At 37.2% G+C, this 20525-nt stretch overlaps 2 protein-coding genes across 4 annotated transcripts; one reads left to right on the top strand and one right to left on the bottom strand.

The window, feature by feature from the left end:
• Positions 1-1040: 1040 nt before the first annotated feature.
• Positions 1041-2125, top strand: LOC131770589 (uncharacterized). Its single transcript, XM_066166501.1, has 3 exons — positions 1041-1437; positions 1567-1619; positions 1934-2125. Exons 1-3 carry the CDS (start codon positions 1041-1043, stop codon positions 2123-2125), a joined length of 642 nt encoding a protein of 213 aa, XP_066022598.1.
• Positions 2126-4492: 2367 nt separating this feature from the next.
• LOC131797872 (uncharacterized) lies at positions 4493-20062 on the bottom strand. 3 transcript variants are annotated; one of them, XM_066167648.1, is made up of 11 exons: positions 19967-20062; positions 15228-15894; positions 13638-14119; positions 12616-13276; positions 11126-11225; positions 9903-10152; positions 8616-9413; positions 7076-8309; positions 6789-6884; positions 5863-6119; positions 4493-5223 (listed from the first exon to the last, which is right to left on the bottom strand). In XM_066167648.1, the coding sequence occupies exons 2-11, from the start codon at positions 15877-15879 to the stop codon at positions 4891-4893; spliced, it is 4863 nt and encodes a 1620-aa protein (XP_066023745.1). In that variant the 5' UTR covers positions 15880-15894; positions 19967-20062; the 3' UTR covers positions 4493-4890. The 3 variants fall into 3 exon arrangements, with proteins under 3 accessions (XP_066023745.1, XP_066023746.1, XP_066023747.1); XM_066167649.1 differs by having other exon boundaries at positions 11126-11222; XM_066167650.1 differs by having other exon boundaries at positions 13758-14119.
• Between the last annotated feature and the right edge of the window lie 463 nt (positions 20063-20525).

The following is a 20525-nucleotide window of genomic DNA, read 5'->3' as shown; positions in this document are numbered from 1 at the left end:
CCTATATAAAGATATCAAAGCTTCTCTCTCAAAAAATTAAGAGACGATGTATGAGTTCAACCATTTGAACTTTAACCTCAAAACGTGTAGCTTCATGTAAGGCTAGGCAAGCTTCATTATACGCAGCTGTCAGGTAAGCTGACGAGTAACAGTAACAGTATTACAACAGTAATAGATTGTTAAAGAAAAGAGCTATATTCACGTGTTGAATCCATTGCGAGACTGAAATTCATGCTTCCCAAAGAGAGTTTTAAAATAGGATAGGAAATCCACAAATCTTCTGTCTGTATCGAGTCCGAATGGAGTGCTAGACTTAAGGCCGATCTTACTTTACAGGTGCACTTTCTGTACGTGCCCAATAAAGTACGAGACTTGAGGTCACTCTTACTTGACATGTGCGTGTTCTATGCGTGCCAATTAGGGAATGAGACTTGTAGTCAACCTTAATTGACATATGCCTTTTCTGACCGCACCAAATAGAGTGTGACAAGTCATTCTCACTTGACATGAAAGATTTCTGAGCGTTTTATGTACGTGCCGAATAGAGTTCGAGACTTGTAGTCAATCTTACTTGTGCGTGTTGAATAGGGTGTGAGATCAGTAGTTAGTTCTGATGACTGGAAGGTGTGTCGAGTGGCTTTCAAACACTGAGACCAGCTCTTTCGAGAGAACAACTCAAACAAACTCAGATATAGGGCAAACCAAGACTCTGAAGATTCCAAGTTAATTGGAAAACAAAACAAAGATGTGCACGTTGTTGATTGCAAATAGGATCCGAATTTTGTTGATGATAGATGATTACTACAACACCTCTTTGATTTCAAGGATTGCCTCCAGAATTGTGCAAATTTTTGGTTTGATCGCAAACACTCCTGGCTCAGCTCACCCCTCGCTTAGAAGACCAGGGCAAAAGCGAGACCTTTGTTTGTGGAATGTACCATAAGGTCAGACTACATGCCTCTTGGTTTTCAGTTCTTGCCCAGTCCTGACCGGGAGAAAAGGTGTGACCTGACAGACTGCCCAGTTTCGGGAAATGTACCATGGAAAATTTTGAAGCATGCTGGCATTCCTATCATTTGGAATGTTTAACTGACTCTAATGTTTGTCCTATCTGCAGGGTTGGAGTTGAAAATGCAATCAGGTCTTTTTCTCTTCATGCAAATAGATCAGTTAATCTCTCAAGAAACACAGCAAGCGACCATGATGAAAATATCATTGACGGAGAACAGGGATTAGGTAGTGGAGATAGGAATGATCATTGTACCGCTGATGATGATGATGACCTCCCTACCTCAACAATAAATGCAAACATCGCACAAATCTTTCAGAACTTGACCCTTCATGTAATGTCTGTCTCGGAAAGATCCCCACCAGTTCAGGTGGTGAGCAGAAGTAGTATTAATCAAGACTACCCATTCAATTCACAAGGAGCATCACGTAAATCTTGTCCATTGTGCTCCTTGAATCCATGTGCATCAGAGCTTTGTTCTGTATCTTGTACATGCCTGCGGTGTGCCCGAAGACAAGCAGCAAATGCTAACACCTCTTTTTTAACTTCTTTTCCAGAGTGCCCATCAATTGTACAGGAAAGACAAGTCAATAATGATGTAGCTGAGTGGGTAATTTCAGTGTCTCAGTCAGCTGGTCAACTGGGTTTTGCCTTCACCACAGGAGCCCTCGCCAATAGGCTTTATTGGTGCTTTCAAGCACCTTCCGATCTATGGAAATCAGAGCTACAATCGGCTTAGATACCAGCAGCCAACCTATAGTACCCCTGAGATAATAAATCATCCTCAGCTGGGGTTTTCGGGTGTGGTTAAATGTGGTGACCAGTACCAGATCAACAGCTTTTCCTTTTACGCAGGTACCCTTCAACAACTGGTGACAAGATCAGATCACAAAAAGCTTGCAACAGTGCTGATCTCGCCGCCAGTCAATTCTGGCAGGACCTAATGGGGAGTCATGCTTTTTAGAAAGTCACACTCACTTTGGTCTAGGGGCCACTATTACTGCCTGTGGGCCTGCCAAAATCAAACAAATGGCTTTCTACATTAAATTTATAGCTGTAAGGGATTGGACAGTGAACCCCATTCCCTTTGATGCTGCATTTGTGTTTCATGTTTAATGGAATGCTGATGTAAAGTGATGTGGAAGTCAATTGATATTTTTTATATCATTTATAATCCCGTCAAAAATTTTGTTGAAAGGTACATGAAATTTTGTATGATCATATGAAGTATGTGCTGATTATTTTGTGGAAAACAGTTGAAAGAATGAAATCCAATGCTTGTTTTATCCCATAGACAATGTTGAAAAGGTATAGTTTCTGGTTTTGTGGCTGTTTATCAGGACTCTGATTGGCACGGAGAAGGGGGAGGGAGAATGTGAAATACAAAGTTTTTATATAATTATGTTCATTTTCATGAATTGCTTTTATTGTTTTTATTATCTCATAATCATACAGGTTTGACAGCAAAAGAGAAGAGGGCATTAAAACACTGCTTAGGGATGTGGGAGGCCTTAAAATCAAGTTATTTGTTTATGTTAATTTTTTTCTTTATGTATTGAAATAATATTGTCATTGTTTTGTCACCTTAGTTACTTGTCAGCTGAATACTTGAACCCCTTTTCCTACTTTTGGCCAAAGAAATGGTTAGATGATGTTGCTACTTCAATTTAATATGTTAAACCATGACGTTTTCTCTTTCTTTAACACATTTAACACATTCTAGTTCAAGTCTTTCCTAATTTAAAATTTCAAGTGAGCTTTAGTTTTGTTTTTTTATTCTTAACTATACTACTTACAACTTTTGGGTTGATTTGTTACGCATCTTGTCCCATTAATTCTTCTTCTTCTCTAGTACTTAAGGTTGCTTTATGTGTTCTAATAAGGGTCCAAGGGAGGGGAAAACGAGCTGATGGTATCTGGTTATTGAAAGGTATAACAAATCGAAAGCGCTGATTATCCAATGTTGATATGATTTCAAATTTCAAGGAGAAAATCAAAACACTTTGAGTCAAGTTTCTAATCACAGTAAAATTACACAGTGATGGTTGATGCACTAAAACATGTCACATATACAAGTCCAATTGAGCCCACATGGATTGTTACAAAATAGGCTCCTGTCAGCTATTTGACACAGTTCGATAGTAACGTTGTGACAACAGATCTTTATAACATTATACAAAGTTGCAAGTCTCAGTAAAACTTGAAATCTTAGGATAGCGGAGCTCGCGGAGCGTAGCCACATAATTATACAAAATAGTAGTAACCCATCAAGCCGAAAAAAATTTGGATGTACGACCGTACGACGTTACGACCGTACAAGGTGCTACTTTTAACATGCGTTGTCAACTGTACCGCGGGCACGCCAACGCCACGGCTTTGATCAGTAGTCCAGTGGTCAGTGCATTGAGCTCCTAGTCGGACGACCCAAACTCTAGTCCTGGCCGGGGCAAGGCGTTGTGCCCTTGAGACGTACGGGAAAAAAAATGCGAACTCCGCTTTTAGGCTTGGCTAGATCTATATATTATAAGCATATGCATGTGGACAAATGTTAGATGTAGAATTTGACATTAAAAACTGTCAATAGATTGTAAATAGTTGATGGAAGTGATACTCTGCAACTAAAGGTAACGAGAAATGTGAATGCTCTGTTCTCTGACTGGTTGCTGGACTTTGTGTTTTCTTATTATTGTTATTCACCTTTCGCACGCCTTGCCTCTTTAAATTTTTAGTTTAAATAAGGTCTCCTAATTCCTTACTTACAATTCTATACTCAGAATAAGGCAATTGCTGCATCACTCTCCCGTTTCAGATATTTGGCCTCAAGAAAGCGTAAAGAACTAGAAATGATTCGTGTTTTAAGCAGCCACATTCGCTGGCGTGTCGTATCAACAATTACGTAACATCACTGAGAGGCAATTATGTTTCAAAAACATGCTGAACGGACTCATCGATTAATATAGTATGACAATTGAAGTCTAAAACCGAAAAATTAACCAACCAATGGACACAACAAAGATCGAATAAAGTTCCACTAATGATGAGATTTTCGCTGTACTCTGCACTAAGGTGTCATGCTTGCGACATTTTTTTCTAGGCCTTGTTACTTTTTATGACTGTTTGTACTTATGGAGCTCTTCTTTGATAAAAGGCCTACTACCAGTTGTTTGAAATTTATGTATCCCTTTCCACGACCAAAGTCTAGGGAACTTAAAGCCAAATAACTCTACATGAAGTAAACTGACTGTCGCGTCGCTCTCGTGCTACGAAAGGCCATAGTTTGAGGCCATAGTTCATTCTGAACGATCAAAACCAGTCGAGTAACCATTGCCACTGAATTTCCACTAAAAGTTCATCTGCCTCTGTTTGTTTTGGATCGTAACTCGAATATTTGTAGGGGGATTATGAAAACTGTGAATATGGTGCTGTTTTTTTTCCAATTCGCCAGGCACAAAGTTTTCCTTTTTTCACCAGAAACGACTATCATTTCAAAGGAACACCAAATTTACGCAATTCTATTCAAGGTGAATCTACTTTATTGTTTATGGTAACTCCACTATGCTTTGCCACCCCAAACGATATCGAAAAAATGCATTTTAAAAGAAAAAACGATTCGCTGTCCTCAAATTTCGCTCTTGATCGGCACTCGTGTAAGCTTGCACTTCGTCCAATTTTAAGATCACTCGCTGTCATTTTGATTAGGGATGAATCACCGTTCACCGCAGTGATCATTAGGCACTAATGATTGTGACTACCATGTCAGATTTTCGCAATGGTAGCAAGGTCTCCACAAAAACAACGACCAAAGTATGAATGAGAGAAAAACTCTTCCAAAGCTGCAACCGCCATCTCTCGGTTTCCCACCTTTCGAATGGGTTATTGGATTAGCCAATAGAACACCAGGATTTTCGAGTTGCTCCCAGCCAATCAGACAATAGTCCCCAGTTACCTTGCACGGGTTGAAGACTGACATAGTGCATCTCATGAATATGTCCCAGCACGAGAGGCTTGCTTTCGTCAACTGGACAATGTGGCGTAATGATTACATCATTGCTATGGGATAGACTGCTGACCACACGAATGCACGTTTCAAAGTAGTTTGCTGCGGCACACAGAATCACGTGATCGCCCCAAGCGCCATCTTGTTCCATGTGTACTAGGTATTCAGTCCATGTTTGATGTCCATGGACAAAGTCAAACAGATCTGTTCCATCCGGCTGTAAGAAGAATTAGTTAAAGAAGGAAACTTAAAAGGATTGTTGATAGGAGTTGAGCGCATGGAGTACAAGTCAGGTAGTAATTCTATGAGAATGGTACGAGACAACCTTTGAGTAGCAATTTACTGCATAGTAACAAATTTTGTGATTGAAACGTCTTTCAAAACGTCTGTGTATGTATCAAAACACTTTGCAAACAGCAGGAAAACAACAAAAAAGATCCATCATTAAGAGAATGACTAGAATTCTATTTTCTGATGGTAGTTTAAAGCCAACTTTTTTTAAAATTAAATATTCAAATGACTAAAACCGGGTTGGCCTGCGTCTTCAGACACCGCATTAAACAACATATGAATTAAACTGTAACCAAAGTCATTGTGTGGCTTCTCAAATAATAAAGTTAAATATTTCAGGTTCCCCTTTCAACCAGGAGTACAAGCTGGTATCAGAACTCCTGAAAAAAAGACCATCATTCCATACAGGAGGAGTAACAATATTTCTGGTTGACTTCATGCTGTGAAAACTGGGATAGGTTCTGGTGATGTTAGCCAAGTAGCCTGTATCATCGGTATATCTTTATCATACTCATTAAATAACATCACGTGACATACTCTGTTAGACATACTAACATCAACTTACAAGTTTTGGGTTGCCCCTGAGGTACTGAACTAAGTTTTGTCTCAATTCGCCATGTGGAATTTTGATTCCCTTAACAATTTCCAGTTGTTCGGACAAGGCGTAGAACATGCAATTTCCTGATCCTTGATTGTCAGATATTCTGAAGCCCCTGTCTGATGCAATATTCCTCAGCCCTAATGATAGATCTGTTCTGCTCTTGACTTTCCTTGCATCGAATTGCATCCGGTGGAGTTCCTGAATGATTCGGTCCAGAGAACCTAGAAAAGACAAGGTTTTTAGAAATCTAACTTCACGAAAAAAGCGAAACAATCGTCTGTTGGAAAATAACAGTTCTTAATCTAATAGAAGAAACCTTAGGGTAGAAAGGAAAATAGCTCAACCACCAGACTTCTGTTTTGTCCAACAACTCAGCCTTAAAAAGAAGCTGTAGCCGTCAATTACCGTTACGTTACTTTTTAAGTTCGATTTCTGCCCGTGAATGAATATACTAATAATCAAGAGAGAAGAGGAAGTGAGGAAAAATTAACGACGAGGTCCACACTCATATCGGTGTAACTGGAGAAAGGAATCCTGAAATTAAAGTACGGGCTTGAAAAGTATTATGATGTATTTCCTCTACCGTATGAATATGTGATTACTTTAATATTGCTTCGAAAGACAACTGTATCAACACCAAGCCGTCTGTTCGGATCAGGAAGTAAAAGGAAATAAAATGTGTTTGTACACGTTTTACGTTTTTGACTGAAGAGTGCATCAGTATAAGTACAAACATGTCTCATAAGTTAAAAGTACCTTGTTAAGTTTTTACGAAGCATAGCTGGCCTGAAGCCAAAGTTAAGGAAAGAAAATTACTGGATCTCCTTGTAACCTGTCTGTACTTCTTTGGGGATATCAATTATTATGTGTTATTAAATTCTTTTACTCACTTGGAGTCAGTAATAAATCCACTGTTATCTGTTCGGTTGACGTGTCAACAACTTGGATCTGCTGAGCTCTGAAACTTGTGTCTCGTCTTTTAGAAGCTAAAAAGATAGAAAGAGGCTTTTATTTTAATAACACAGTAAACAACATGAGGATAAAACGATTGATTACTATTCATGTTCAACATCTCTTTTTATATGAGGTGTTCATGCTTTTCAATGCAGTTAATAAGAGACCAAAAGCCAAGTAGCCCCCCAAAATACTTTTTGAAGGATATTCAAAACATTCTCACCATGAACTATGTCCCACATCTTCTCCAAAAGACTGTCACACTGTTTCTCCCAGCTAAACTTCTCTTCATATGACCTCCTCAGCTGTTGAATATCTTGAAGTCGGTCTGATCTTTTCTTCTGTCGCACACCAGCAATTGCCTTTGCCCACTCCTGAGGGTCCTCAGACTCCACCACGAATGATTTGCCTAATGGTACAGTGCACAGTGCTTCACCAAATCCTGAGTTGCCACTGACAAGAATGGGAAGACCAGCAGACAACGCTTCTAAAGCCGTCAAACCAAACCCCTCTGTTCTAGAGGGCATGATGCAGAGATCAACTTCACAAAATAATTCTTTCAATCGCTTTTCGCTTTGCACAAATTTCTTCACGGTCAGCTGCTTTTTATCAATTTTACTCTTGAGTAAATTCTTTGCAACCTCCTCCTGTTTACCGTCAGGTGCACCCACGAAAGTCAGATGGTAAGACCTGTCTTTCAGTTCAACTATTGCTCTGGCAGAGATATCGTAGCCTTTCAAGCTGAAGTCCTCTGGGTCACCGCGGCCAAATGTTAGAACCTTAAAGTTGTCCATGTCAACTGCAGCTTGTTTAACGTCGGAAAACTCTCTGAACGTGCTTGGCGTCAGTTGAATTATATCCTGGTGCTTCTCGCATGAGCGCAGGTAAAAAGAGTAGGCTTTCGTCAACTTTGGTCCAACTGCTACAACAGCATCTGCCAACTTACACAACTCCACTTCAGTTGTACTCTTATCTTCACCTTTGGAAATGGCCATGGGATAGTCCTTGTACATTCCTAGTTCTTCGGGTGCAGTGTGCACCACCTGAATCCACTTGCAACTGTGAGACTTTCTGATAACTTGGGCTTGCTTACCAAGCTTTGCACCATGACCCAGCACAAAGTCAATGTCAAGATCTCCTGGTGGGAAACTCAACCATTCAAGAGGATCACTGAAGCCTGCAAGTTTCTCGGCTTCCCGGATGGAAACATTGTGACTTGATGCCATTCTCTTCTCTTCTTCAGAACGAGCAAACTGTGGGACAAGGAGAGTAACATCCACCTCAGAGTGTTTGGCCAACTGAATGGCAAGCTGTCTGTTGATGGTGGACAAGCCTCCCATTGACGAACTCCACTCACTGCCCAGGAGAGTCACCTTCAATGCTGTGGCAGACTTCTTTGGATTGATTTCACTTGCTTCATCATGTGATCTTGCAGATACATTTGTAGAGGACAAACCCTGAAGAAAAAAAGGGTCATATAACATTATGGTAATTACATTGAAAAAACTTTGGTTGTGGTCATATAAATTTTAATTGATCAATACTTTACCAAGGTAAAACGAAAAAGAATAGAAGTCAAAAATAATTTCATCTTGTTACAAATTCTCTGACTTATATTTAAAATGGAAGACGACCTATCAGCGCTCCCTTTGTCAACACTGATAACAGCCCAATTGATATTCACATCAAGTAAATTAGAGGAGCAAAGCAAACATCAAACTGAGGCTAGAAATCTTTGCTTGAAAGATCATTACAGTCAATACCTGGCTTCTTTTCAAGAACCATTTCTCCAATCCACAAACTAGTTCTACCATATCCCAAGGTTTTCGCTTACAGATGTCCGGCTGACCTTCATTTGCATCAATGAGGTGGAGGCAGTCCTTGTGTGTACAAGTGGTTTTCATGTGGTCTGAGCATGCACGACACATTTCTTCTTTCCCTTGATGACAGTTTGGACATGCAACACACAACTTATACTGCAGTCCTCTCAGGTATGGCATTTCTTGTGACAAATTCTTTAGGGTGTCTTCAAGAAATTCACGAACAAGAGTTGCTAGTTCGACTGAGTTCTGTCCTACAACCTGATGACTTTGTGCTTTTTGTCTCAAGATTACCTTCACAAATCCTGTTTTGCATATAAGGACAAAATCATGAATATCTTTTCCAATGATGAACCATGCCCCATTTTGGTACAGGGTGGGTTGATGCATGGCCCATGTCTTTGAACACCAACGAATGGATCTCGAGACAAGCTGCAAGAAGAGGCCATGAGGGACAAAGCCATGGACAAAGAGGAAATACAATGGACATGGATCAGTTGATGATGGTTCCATCTTACAGAGTTCTACTGGTGATGACTTCAACTGAGCTGGTACAAAGTACTTCTCCTCATTTGGGGAAACTGAGAACTTAGCGATCAAACCAAATTGCTCCATCATGTCCAGGATGTCTTCTCTAATGATTCCTGGTCCAATAAAGCTGGAGAACACGTAATCAACATGTTCCATGCTAAGGATGCCACTTCCTTCAAGCTCCCGCCAGAAATTAGCATATCGAGCATTCTACAAAATATATAAATAACAGGAATTCCAGATAAGAGAAGTCCACTAAATGTTCCTTTTGAATGTTTCCAACATGTATGTAAAAGAACTAGAAAATCAATGTATCCCAATGGTCGGAGATTACACTCTTGATGTGCAATTTTGTATCTTAGGCTCCTCAGAGGTGATTATTAGTTGTTATTCACCACCGCAGAAGCCATTTAGCGCAAGTAAAAAGAACTGTTCACTTGTGTGACTACAATTATTGTTAGTGATGGCAAGTTAATGCAAGTCTCTTGTAAAGTAAAAAGGCTAAATCAGTTTATGACCTGAAAAGCTGCAAAAGGTACATGAAATAATTTGAGGTCCAACAATTGTAATGATCAAAGAATTACAGCTGTTGCATTAGTTGCTGATTTATTTAAAAAATATCACTCTCATTTTCTGTTGGTCTAAATTATAGAACATTTTCTAAGTTAGGTCCTTTCAAAAATGAAATTTCTTTCCTACCTGTTTATTGAAAGGTGGAATGGTTATCAGCTGTTTGAACAGATCAATCAACCACTGAGCCTTTAGTACAACTGTACTGCGGTGCTTGATTATCATCCCCAGGCCATGGTAAAAACTGATCATGGACTCAAACTCTTTTGCATCTTTCATGAAACAATCTTTCTTTGCATAGTGCTCAAGTTGTTGCAGATTTCTGTGATAAATCTGTTTAGCCACCAAAGCTTCAATCACCTTTTCAAACAAAAACCATCTAGAAGGCAACAGAATAATTAAAATGTTTTTGGGTTTAAAAATTGGATGTTAACTTCAGTCAGACATGTGCTTATTTGTAGTCTTCCAGTGTTAACTCATCTATTTCCTTGGTCTAGCTTTCTCCACACATTACGACAGGGCGTGAAATTAACTTTTTTTTCTGATAGCCACTTGGCTCCTAAATTCTTCAAAGTGGTAGCCAATTCTCCAAGTTGGTCGCCATTTTCAAAGACAAACAAAATCTTTCTTTACGCTGTCCGCGTTCTAGATAGACCCTCCAAAATTGAGTTAGGGAAAAGATCTTTAACGTGCTACAAAGTAGACACTAGGATGGTGATATACAACGTTCAGGCTCATCTAAATCCAAGATGGCGTCTAGTAATCGATCGAGATGCATGTGCTACGTTTTGGAAACAAACTTAACGAGGAAGTTTGCCGCGGATTTATCTTTGCAAATCTTTTTAATTCACGATATCTCTTGGTAAGGTTATGATGAAACGTTCTAGTCGCCAACTTGGCGACTAACTTTCAGGATTTGGTCGTCAAAGTGAAAAATTTAGTCGCATTGGCGCCTGTATTAGGCGCAATTTCACGCCCTGTTAACGAGAGTTCAAACATCGTTCTATTTTTCACATAAACAATCTCAATTCAAAGAGCTGTGCCTTCTCAAATATCCATTAGACATTCACACCTTTCTAAAAAACACAATATTGTCATGATGTCATGAATAAGAGTTTTATTTGTTTGCACTTATATGACTGCTGTGTATTCGTACAGTCTTATGTTTTAAGAATTATTTTTGATGAACTTCAAACTAGGGTAGGTACAATATTTTTGTGTTCATATACATTAATAATGAAAACACTGACTGCTCTTCAAAAAACTTTTCATAACCACTTGAATACATGAATAACATTAATCCCAAAGTCCACAAATTGAGGTTTGCCAAATAAAACGTTACTTTCATTTACCTGACAGGTATTTTCTCTCCCATATAAGGCTCCTGCCTCAACACCTCCAGGATTTTGTTCTGCAATTCTTTTATTCCATCTGCTTTTCCTTCTTCCTCTGCTGGATATGTTTAGAAAATGAATGCAAAACATAATGTAACACAGAAACATGTGTTTACAATGAGAATAGTTTGTATCCTACATTTGTGATTACTGATATTTCATTGCTGACAACATAGCTAAGATGATAAACTCTTCAACTCCCCAAATCATCTTCTGTTCCTTATTTCAAACTCTGAAATTAATGGATATGTCAGCAAAAATGTATATGGCCTAGTATGGTGATGCTGGTACATAAAGTAACTGAAAGCTAAGAAGACTGCAGCTAATAAAAAAATTAAACAATTCTAACTTAAGCTTGCACTATAAGCCTGAAGTCATTCAACCAAGACAGTATCCTTCCCTTAATTACCACTCCCTCTTAAACATTCTGCATGTCTACCAACGTTTTAAAATTATGACACACAACACAACTGCTGGATGACATGTAAATGTAAGTCAAATAATAATTATTGCATGCTCAATGCTTTCCAACAATCTACATCAATCTATAAACATTGATATCAATTTACCACAACAAAATAGCTTTCCAGTTGCTGAGAATTTGTGATAATTTTTAAGCCTGCTAAATAGACAGGGTAGATGAACTGACATTAAGAAACAATAGCTTTTTCATAATAGTTCCTGCTCCTTCTCCTTCTCCAAATATGTAAACAAAGATCAGGTGCACTGTTCTGATCAAACAATATTGATGGCAGTATCATAGTCAAATGAATGGCTTCCTTGGCTCTTGATGCTCTACGTTTCTACAACCGGATATTTTAACTTGTTTGTCCAAGAATGGGACGATTACTCACTTTCTATGATCATGGAAAAGATAAAACCAAAATAATATATGGTCATTCTGCATTTCAAGAACTGGCAAGTATCAACCAAACGTGGGATTGATACTTCAAACTGCTCATAACAGAATGGCAAACAAACGGTTTAAAGTTTCTCTGGAATGTTGATCAGATAGATTTTTTTTAAAACAGACAACTGAAGGAAACTGTCTAAAAGTTTTTGCTACAGTGTTAAACAAATGCAAATTTTTTTAAACGGATGCAAAATTTCTTAAACAGATGCAAAATTTCTTGAATGGACTAGCACAGCACTTAAATGTTTTAGCAAAAGGGTTAGACGGATGCAATTATTTTTAAATGGATTAGCAAATTGTTTAAACACTTTCATGAACCATTTAAATGGATTTAAGCAGATGGTAAACGGTTTTGCAGTTTAAATGAAAAGTATTAATGTCCATTTTCCCATGGAGGGTCAGAAATGGGTCTTTGATTAAACAAAAAAATGGTCACAAATTAAGTGTTCGAAGAATTGATGCAAAGACAAGCTAGTAACCAATTATTAAACCATCAATTATTGTCAAGGATACAATATGACATCAAATATCTTACCTGTTTTATGTTTTCCTCTCAGCTTTTGAAACTTCTGGATAAATTTCTTGATGAAGTTTGGTCTCTGAGTGTTGTCAATGCAGAATAAGGGTCTGACCACATGCTTCTCATATTTCATACCAGAAATTCTCTCCTGTATTTGTTTCTTTATTATTGCTATGTCTTCAACTGGTTTGTCAGCATGTGTTCCAACAATAAACACCGGGGGGCGGAGGTAGGGAAGCCTATGTTGTGTATCATCATCTGGGTCATCAGTTGCCAGGGCAACACTGTGTACTGTAGCCAGCCATGACAGCAAATTCTCCATGTTTGTTTCATTGTTAGGGTTTTCCAATTTCACATCATTACTACCTTGTCTCATGCAGGGCTCAGCTGTAGCATCCAAAGGCTTGCTGAGATTGTGCACCAATATGTACAGTGCTCGCTGTGATAAGAAGATAGGATGGCTGGCATAGTACAGGTGCTGCCCTGCAAAGTCCCATAAATCCATAGTGTAATAGGATTCTTCTTGGAATAAACCACTTTTGATGTCTTTGCCTTTGAGATACTCCAACCACTGATGAACATGCTTCTCAGTATCAGGGGGTTGAGCAACATCAATAATTACCTCTGGCATGTTGTCCATAGCATCTATTGATGGGTAATCTTCTTTATCCTCAACCTAAGTAAAGTATCAAATAAGGGGAAATTATTTACTCTCAGTACCACACTGATTCAGTCTCACCAGCAAACTCATTACACATCTCAAATAACTGTGTCAAAGTTTGATGTAAATTAGATAAAATGAGAGTACATGTACTGGGAGGGAAATTATTGTTTAGTCTTCAAGCAGTTCCCTGTTTTTTGGCTAAGACCACTGCAAAGTAAAAAAAAATCAGTTAAAAAAATTGAACAATTTTAATTTTTGCTTCACTTTAAGGCTCACATAATCTTCATTTGACATTAAATATTTAAAACTATACTGTCATAAAAAGCTGCCTTAAACATGTGTGTGAAGAACATTTTTAAAATTCTGATATTACCTTTTTTTTGCCATGTTTGTAACTACCTAAAGATCCCTTTTCAAAATCTGCAGGTGATATGTGGGCTGAATCTTTTTCAAAATCTTCTTTTGAACTTTTATCTGAGTCTTTTTGTCTCACCTTTTCTTGCTGCATAGACATTTTTCTAGCATGATGATCTTCTTGAGTAAAAAGTTTCTCTGCAACAATCTTTGCCACATCTTTAGAACATTCCAATAGTCCTGGTTTATTCTCACCAATGGACTGCCAGTTCCTTGCAGCTTGGTCAACATCAATTTCACACTTTGAAGGATCCACTTCAATCCCCTCAGTGCTCTGTTCTTCAGAGTCAAATGGAAGGCCTAGCAGACTCTTCTTTAAACTGGTTTTACCTGCTCGATCCTGACCAATGAGTAATATTCTGCCACGGTAAACCATGACATATCCATCTTGCAAAGCCCTTTCATAAGCCAGCTGTGCTTTAAGTCTCTCTCTCATTGGGCCTAATAAGAAAGAGTTTTAACAACACAAAGAAAAAGGTAGTTTGCGCATTGATAAATTTCTAAAAATTAATTGAAAAAGAAAGCAAACTAAAGGTAAAGGTTGACAAATCAACAACTATAAATGCCTAACATGAATAATGTTGGAGTTAAAGGCTGGTATATATAAACTTAACTATCAAAATTGTTTATTTTTTTCTGATCTTAATGCATTTATTCCACTATTACATAAAAGTTACACATAATAATTCTTCTGGCATAAAATGTGATGAGTTTGAGAACATGCACACCAAATCTAAACTGACTCAATGTTTCAGAACAATAAGAATTAGAACCACTTGTGACTGATCACACAAGAGAGAGGCAAGGACTTAAATCAATTCTGCCGAGTAGTGAGGAGTCAATAACCAATTAATTGATTGTGTACGAAAAAAAAAAGCACATATTTCCAAAGGGTAACAACTGTAAGTTTAAAAATAATTACACAAAAAACACCTGCAGTGTAAATTCTATGGAAATAATAATCAGGATTCAGTCATGCTAATAACAAATTCAAGCTATGCCTATAACTTAATTCACAAAATTTAATCACATTAGTTTATGAATTGTGTTTGATAAGCCACAAGTTACTAAATTTTTAAACACTTCAAATTAACCAAATGGAAAGGAAAAATTAAAAAAAAAATTCCTAACAGTGAATTAACTTGGGATACATTTTATCATTTCGTAATTCCATTCCAATAGAAAGAAAACTCAAAACAGTAATTCCTAACTGCGTAGAATGATTTGTAACAACATTTACTCTCTTGGTTCCACATCAAATCATATTTCCTTATTGATGAACTTAAATTTCAATGTCAGCCAAATTGTTAAAATAAAGCTTTTCAATATTGGAACAAAAACTTCCATTACAAATGTCATGTATTTCTCAAGTGATGCCAACTTTGTTAAATCACACAAAAACTGTGACAGTATTTACAGTTTAACTATCGCCAGCTACCTGTAATAATCAGTAACAAGCAGAATAACCACCTGCAAGTCAATCATTAGAACCAATTTAGTAAATGCACACGTCACAACAATAATGTGAACAGAAATTTCCTTTACTCACCTTGGAGATCTGAATATACTCGGTCAATTATTCCTCTATCTTCTAGCTCCGCAACACTTCTCATTTCTTCAACTGTAAAAGGATTCCCATTTACAAACAACGATTTGAGTTTCTTCAGCTGTTTTATAGCTGGACTCAACACAGTCAACTGGTTGTAACTCAGATCCAGTTCCCACAGTGCCACCATCTCACCAATAGCATCAGGGATGGTGGCTAGTTTGTTATGTGAGATGAACAGCCATTTGAGTTTCTTCAGCTGTTTTATAGCTGGACTCAACACAGTCAACTGGTTGTAACTCAGATCCAGTAGCTGCAGTGCCACCATCTCACCAATAGCATCAGAGATGGTGGTTAGTTTGTTATCTGAGATGAACAGCAATTGGAGTTTCTTCAGCTGTGTCAAACTTGCAGGGAATGTGGACAGCTTGTTTCCGCTTACACTAAGTACCGTAATATTATTTAGTTTTCCAACATTTTCAGGTATCGTTCTAAGTTTATTCCATGACAGGTCAAGTTCTTCCAACTCAGTTAATTCCAGCACCGCTTTAGGCAATTCAAGCAAATCCCACTTTGACAGATCTAAGTTTTTTCTTCCGGAAAAAGTTGTTACAATCTTACTTCTCAGCTTTTCTTTAGAAATATGGGAATCCATGTCTCAGTAATGTAACTGTCAGAACGAAAAAAACAAGCTGTCATTAAAGGTGAGTAACTTGAACTAACTTTCTTGTGGCATTTATAATAACAATCGAACGAAAAATTGGCAAAAATGAGGTTTATAATTTAACATCTACTGAACGAAGGTAATGATTTATTCCCCGTAGTACATTATCTTTGGAAGGCATCCACCCTTCAGTGTTCTTTTAAACATTTTGAGTAAAGGACCGGATGCTTATGCGTGAAGGGTCTTGAGTTATTTATTTTCATCAGAAACATTTCAACTTAAATCTAATTGTATAATTTTTGTGTTCATAAACAATTGCTTGAGTTATGTATGTTAACGAAAAGGCAATTATGAACAAGAAAGATATTTGAATTTAAATACACTGAGTTTTCCAAGCTGTTTTTCCAAAAACATACGAATTACTACTTCCATTTCAAAATTAATATCCAACAGGAAAGAAATAATTAGTGCAAATCTATGGTTGGTTTTGTTTTCATGTGATAACCTAAGACAGTTGTAAATAAACCAAAGCATGAATGATTTCTAAGCTGTAGATATTCAGAACAAGTTGCTAATTTTCAGACCTGTTGTTTGATTTTATCCTCTGTAAGCTATTCTTACTTGTAATTAACAGAGTGAATTCATCAGAATATGGTCTTAGTTATTTAATAAAGACTGATTGGATAAGTTCTTCTCACTGACATATTCACTGTTTTGATACAAAAATAATCAGAATGAGAGCTCTTTGTTTTGTTTGGTTTTTTTTTACAGAGTTTGTCTAGCAGCATGTTGGTTTTAAGATTACAATTTTCAATTGAAGACATGTTTTTCATGAAATATCATCCAAATCACCCATAGTTGCTGTACTCATTATGTTATGTGTTGAATGTTGTTGATGAAATAAAAAAATAACAAAGAGTAGAGAAAACTGGTTTTAATTTCTTATTCATGTTTATCAATAAAAGCTTAACTAAGAAGGGAATGTGAAAAGAAAAAGTTTATATCAATTAACTAAGGATAATGATAAAGAACTCAATTGGTACTAAGCAGAAAAATGAGGAATTGAAAAAAGTGTCCATAATAAGAACTGGCCACCAACGAGAGTGTCTGTTAGCAGAGAGTTGACTGTAAAATCAATTAAGATCCTTCATTAATCAACAAATCTATCAGGGATTGTCTCCAAAACTTTAAAAATTGTGTCTGGCTTCTTGAATATTTAATTTTCAGCAAAATGAATTCAAGTTAAAAATTTTACAACTGCAATCATAAACCAACATCAAAACTCATGTATAACATATTTATTCAACCCTTCACCTTGCATGAGTGACCACTACAGGAATTCTCCTTACAAAATATTAACACAACATCAAGCAGATATTGTAAGTGATATGAACAAAGGAAAATATCAGTTAGAGGATTATTAGATGATCCAATACCAAATTCTCCAAACTTACATCATAAGAATGGTATGGCAAACAGTAGGGAGAATTACTAAAGAGATCTTGGGAGTGAAAGGGTCAAGGGAATGAGAGTGTTTACCTAAGAACAAAATAATTCATGTCCCCAAATATGTACTGAATGCATTTGTTGCTTTTTCAAACAAACAAGTAATGGTTAAAAAAACCTCAGGGTTGACTTGCAAAAAAAAAATCAACCATTTTGAAAACCATGGATCTTTAATATAGGCTACCCTGTCTCAGTGCAATAAAAAAATCCTTACTTCCTTTTCAGGGCTCAATAATTTGCAAATATCAGAATTAAAAAATGTTGAGGAGGAAAAACTTTCATCTGAAAATATAACTTTCATCTGTTAATCAAAACTATAACAAAATTCTTCAACATGATTGGTTATCTCCAGCCCAATTTGAGCACCTATAGTACAGTGTATGTGTCATGCTTGTCATTGGACTGTGTTATAGGACCATTAAAGGGACAATTATCATGTCATGCCTGTGGAAGGGGACAGAATGTGTGATGTGTGCACACTGTTGTCCTGCATTTTGCCGAGTTAGTTGTTGTTGTTATTGTTTTTTATGAAAATGTATAATGGATGTCTATAGTTTCTTTCTCAGATTTTATTATATTGTGATTAATTGATAACAGTTGTCTGATTCGTTAATCAAGAGTATTATTACAAACAGAATTGGACAACAGGAAGTCCTGTGAACAACCATAGCAGAAACGTGGGTGACTATGGTCTATCCATGGTCTTGACTCCAGAGTAATAGGTGATTATTGAATGAGGTTGAGCATGATATCAAAAACTGAATTAAATAATTGTTTTATTATAAATTTTTTAGAGGCATTCAGCTATTTTGAGCATCTCTCTTGGTTTTCAAAAGTTTGAGAACACTAAACTTTAAGGTCTTGGAAACTAGGCAGACATTGATCTCGAGAAGATAAATGCAGTATAAGCCTCAGATATTGCATTTTATCATGTCAACTTCACACACTATTGTATATTGATTGAATACTTTTCACCAATCAGCTTTTTCATTGTAAATCTTCTGGATAATGATCAAAATTATTGAATATGTACAGGAAAGTTTTTGTTCTTTTTACAACCAAGAGACAACTGGCCATTTAATACTGGAATTGAAATTTTTTGGCTTGAAATGCACATTACAAGTATGATGTGGTACTTAAATATATTAATGAGAAAGATTGTTAATGAATCACAAAGAACTGAGTTTAAAGGTCTCTAAGAATTTGACTTGTATCTTTTCATTGTCAGAGGTTCGGACTTACCCCTTTGTAAAACTCAATCACATAAAAATATTTGGCCTTTTCACACATCACGAATAATATCAAAGTTTTTTCACCTTCACGCATTTGAGACATTTCACATGAAAGTAAGAGACCAAATTCCCTGACTAAATTTTCAATTTTCCTAGTCTTGAACAGTCCTAAGTGACAAATGATGACAGAATGTCTCATATTATTTGTTCAAGGACTATTAGAGGTCTGTTTTATGACTCCTATTAATCCATGTCAAGTTCATGTCCTGACACAACCCTGGTCAAAACTTAACCACTACTGTTCGAGAATAATACATTTTCAAAACCATCAAAAAGCTGGGAATTCATCGCGCAAAACAAAATAGTTCGCGAATCACGTTTAATTCAGTTCTTCATTCACAGGTCACGTTTAAAAAAAATTACTTCACGTGGACCTAAAAAGATCTTATTATCTTTAATCACGATTCAAGAAAAGGAAAACCAATTCAATTCACGATTCACGAGGAAAAAAAAATCGCCCAGTCGTGTTTCACATAAAGAGTATGCGGGACCCTCTTGTCAATCACTGAAGCAGACAGCGAGCAACTTTAATTTATTTTATCAAATACCTGACATACCTGCATTTAGATCAAAGCAATCAAGCATCAATTTGGTTACTTTACAGATTCAAGAGATTTTGAGTTCGTTTCTAACTTCTGTCAGATGAAATCAAGTACACTCTATGGAATTAAGCGAGTATTTTGTCATCAGTTCAAACACTTCCATTGCTTAACGCGAAAAACTGAAAACTGAACAACTACCAGACAGAAGGATTAATGATCAGAGCTGATTTTCTTCAAGACGATCAGAAACAGTTTGTCCCTTTATTCTTTCCATTCCTGAGAGAATCTTCGATCAAAACTTCCGTTAAGGCCATCTTATTTGACAGTCACTGTTTTCCTTTTCCCTGTTGTTGAGAGTGTGTAACTTTAACTCGTCTCATGCACAAGGCCGACTGAACGCGTCTTTGTTTTACTTTATCAAAATCGTTATGTCTTCGTGCTCTGCATTTGACGAGCGTCGCTTAAGATGAAACTTCAATAGATCAGAAACCCACAAACTCAAAATACAAAGAGAAACCAGCGAATATTGAAGAGTTCAAAAACATTTGAATACTCAAAAAGTTTGAGTGAATTGACAGAAATGACCGCGGAAGCACTTCAGGGGAAAATGAATTCAGTTCGATCGAGCGGAGAGAGTGAGTTCTTGGCTGAATTATCTTTGTTCGCGTTGCAGAAGTCTAGCGGGGCTACACTTTACAAGTGAGCGAAATTCTTATCTATATTAAACATAATTCTTACCTCTCAGCAAAATGAACAACAACTGCTGCCAACAAATAAAAAACCAAAGACAGACTGTGGACAATCTAACCGCTAGGACACTCCTTAATTTTGCGGAAAATATTTCAGGCCTCTCAAATGTCACGCGATTAAGGGCTGGGTCGCATTACAAACAATTTGGCAGAAAATTGATTACTCTATGGACTAAAATCTGTCAACACATCAGTTTTCTAATGCGACCTCTCATTTGTGATTGTTCAAAAATTCCAAAACCGGGAAAAAACATCAGAGACGCCGGTGTGCTTGGATGGGGCTGACCTATTTTCCCAAATATCGAAAAACCAAAGGAGCCCGCCGCCAAAGCTGTCAACAGTTGAAAGGAATGACTTTCAATATTGACGGCAAAGTCACGAACGTGGAAAAGAGCGCGAAGTTTCATCATTCACACTAACGTTTTCATCGCATGCGGTTCGAAGCTACAGCTTACGGCCATTAAATGCCGAGAAGTGAGCAGTATTCCTTCCTTCAGGACCTGGGCAAAACACCCCCAATTTGGCCTGCTGTGGGCGCCGAACAAAGG

The sequence above is a fragment of the Pocillopora verrucosa genome, chromosome 5, assembly GCF_036669915.1.
Source record: "Pocillopora verrucosa isolate sample1 chromosome 5, ASM3666991v2, whole genome shotgun sequence".
NCBI classification, from domain to species: Eukaryota; Metazoa; Cnidaria; class Anthozoa; order Scleractinia; family Pocilloporidae; genus Pocillopora; species Pocillopora verrucosa.
This window is presented reverse-complemented; position numbering and strand designations above follow the sequence as displayed.